General features: G+C 50.8%; 1 protein-coding gene across 1 annotated transcript; it reads left to right on the top strand.

Annotated features, from left to right (window-relative positions):
• Window positions 1-832: 832 nt before the first annotated feature.
• LOC124648275 (F-box/FBD/LRR-repeat protein At5g22660-like) lies at window positions 833-2,782 on the top strand. The gene is made up of 3 exons (XM_047188066.1): window positions 833-1,918; window positions 1,999-2,142; window positions 2,262-2,782. Exons 1-3 carry the CDS (start codon window positions 833-835, stop codon window positions 2,586-2,588), a joined length of 1,557 nt encoding a protein of 518 aa, XP_047044022.1. The 3' UTR covers window positions 2,589-2,782.

Here is a 2,782-nt window from a genome sequence, read left to right as displayed (position 1 = left end):
GTTTAGCCTTTCTCGAGTTATATGCTCATGTCATCATGTGGTTCAGAGACCTAGTACACATGCCCATGTACCAGCGGCTACTAGTAACAAGTGGTGTTCGACATGTAGACCTCGCACCCGGGAGGGAGCTTCTAACCACGGTAATAGAGATGCACCACCTTGTGTCGTGCGATGCTTGTTGAATATGTGATAAATTAATCATATGAATTAATCCAAATAAATAGTAGAATTCGCATGCTCATAAGCACATGAAATAAATGAAATATACAAACTAGTACAGTACAGGAACAGATCACACCTAATCTGGTTGATAAAACAGGAAACTCTTGGAATATCTTGTAGAGAAAGGGCATGATCGCACCTGTGCAGCCGGTGCAGCCACATTTTCACCCATGTCGTGAATAAATTGTGGATGCATAAGCTATGTAATGTTATCTATTTAGGTACACTTGCAAACTAAGATCTATGATTGTGCAACACTGATAATGCCAAACATTTAACACATGTTTCTTTCTTATAAACCCATTAGGGTAAATATTTTGAATAAGTTGAGTCTAATAATATAATAATATATCTGAAAAATTATATTAAAAAATACAAATGGTCAAGGATCTTATCCTAACCTGTATGGTTTCCGCTTTTGTTTTTGCTGGGAGCACTCAGCATTTGTTGGGCCGCACACTAATATTTTGTAGAGATATCTGTGGGCTACGAGCGATCGATTTTGAAGATTTAGGCCCACCTTGGCCTTCTTCCCACCGCTCTTCTTCTCCACTCCACGGACAACACGCGCCGCTCATTCCCCACGGCGGCGGTGCTTCCGGCGGCGGCGATGGACAGCAGGCTGTTGCCCGTTCCTACAGATTCCGAAATCGCGGCCGAGTTTCGGCGCCAAGGCCTTGTCCCGGGCGATTTAGAAGGCCTCTTCCGGCGGGCGGCAGCGTCGTCCATTGACACCCTAGGGCCGCTCGGGCCGGTGACGGCGTTGGTGGCGGACTTGCTGAACAACCACCCGGACAAGGCGGAAGTGCTCTTCCTCTTCGCCCGCCTGTTCAGCACGCCCAACTACGCCTTCCTCGACCCGCCCGTCTCCCCCGCCGCTCGCTTCTTCGCCCTCCCGCCGGACGACGCCGTCGACCGCGTCAGCCGTCTCCCCGACGCGCTCCTCGCCGACATCGTATCCCGCCTCCCCGTCAAGGACGCTGCGCGCACGGTTGCCCTCTCCCGCCGCTGGCGTGGGGTCTGGCGCTCCGCCCCGCTCGTCCTCGTCGACGCCGACCTCGTCCCGGACACCTCCGTTCTGTCCACCGTCGTCGCCGCGCACCCGGGGCCAATCCGCTGCGTCCACCTCACCAACAGCTGCACGGTGGAGTTCCATGGCCTGCTCAAGCACTGTGTCGAGCACCTCGCCGACAAGGGCATCCAGGAACTCGTCCTCGTGAACCGCCGCTGGCCGCTCGACTTCGCTCTCCCCGCCACCTTCTTAGGCATGGCCACCCTCACCCGTCTCTACCTCGCCCTCTGGAAGTTCCCCTCCACGGTCGGCCTCCCTTCCGCCACTTGTTTCCCGAACCTCCGTGAGCTGGAGCTCTGCACCGTCCTCATGGAGGGCAGGGATTTGGACTTCATCCTCGACAGGAGCCCTGTGCTGGAGAATCTCTGTATCCAGGGCAATCTGTTAAAGTTTCACCTCCGCCTTGTTAGCCAAAGCCTCCAGTGCGTGCGTCTCCTCGGGTGTTTCGTTCAAGAAATCTTCGTGGTGCACGCCCCGAGACTTGAGCAGCTCATCCATTCGGAAGCTTGGATCCCTGGTGGGAACTGCTCCAAGATCAAGATTGGCCATGCCCCCAAGCTTCAGCTCTTGGGATTTTTGCATCCAAGAAATCATGTCCTAGAGCTCGGCAACACCGTCATCAAAGTGACTGCTCTTTCATTTTTCTCAATCCTACATATGATCTTTCTTACCTTAATTGGTTGCACTGTGACCTGCAAATGCAGGCTAGGACAATGGTGAGCCCAAGCACCATGGTACCAACTGTAACATTCCTGGGTATGGAAGTGCATTTCGGAGTCCGCAATGATCTCAAGATGATCCCTAGTGTCCTCAGATGTTTTCCAAATGTTATGACGCTCCACATCAGGGTGAATCCACTAAAGCTTCTCTTGGCATTTGTTTACACCATCATGTAATAGCATCATATTTCTAATTGCTATCGATAGCTAATGAACTGCATGTGCATTTTACTTGATTGCATTTTCAGTCCGGGAAAACTGATCATTCCACTGGCAAGCTCAACCTAAACTTCTGGTATGAGTCTGGTGCCATTGAATGCATCCACTGGAGCATCAAACGGCTTGATTTCTATGACTTCCAAGGCGGTCGAAGTGAGCTGGCATTCCTCAAATTTTTCTTTGAGACCGCATTTGTGCTGGAGGAGGTGGTGATTCAGTTGGCCACTAGTTTCACTTCGATGGAAGAGGTGCATCCCAAATTGGAGAGCCTAGGGTCCATCCAACTGGCCAGTGAACCCTGCTCAGTTCTGGTCACTGGCTGTCCTGGTTCTGATCAAGAGTGGAGGTTACATTAAGAGCTTCAAGAGAGGTTCTGAATTTTCTCTTTGCGACCATTTTGCTAACTACCCTGTTGCTGCACTATGTGCATGCATGCCACTGTTTGAGATTTATTTACAGGGTTTGAGCACCTCTGGGTTCTACTAGCATGATTAGCTTAAGTATTGTAGTACAATTATTGGTATGCACAAGTATGAGCATGTTGCAATTA

Source organism: Lolium rigidum, chromosome 4, assembly GCF_022539505.1.
Source record: "Lolium rigidum isolate FL_2022 chromosome 4, APGP_CSIRO_Lrig_0.1, whole genome shotgun sequence".
In the NCBI taxonomy this organism is placed as follows: Eukaryota; Viridiplantae; Streptophyta; class Magnoliopsida; order Poales; family Poaceae; genus Lolium; species Lolium rigidum.
This window is presented reverse-complemented; position numbering and strand designations above follow the sequence as displayed.

Bases quoted from the DNA above. Each gene is read 5' to 3' on its own strand.
- LOC124648275 (XM_047188066.1), top strand. From the start codon at position 833: ATGGACAGCAGGCTGTTGCCCGTTCCTACAGATTCCGAAATCGCGGCC. The intron at 1,919-1,998 runs GTGACTGCTCTT...CTGCAAATGCAG, and splicing joins TCGGCAACACCGTCATCAAA to GCTAGGACAATGGTGAGCCC. The intron at 2,143-2,261 runs GTGAATCCACTA...TTGCATTTTCAG, and splicing joins TTATGACGCTCCACATCAGG to TCCGGGAAAACTGATCATTC.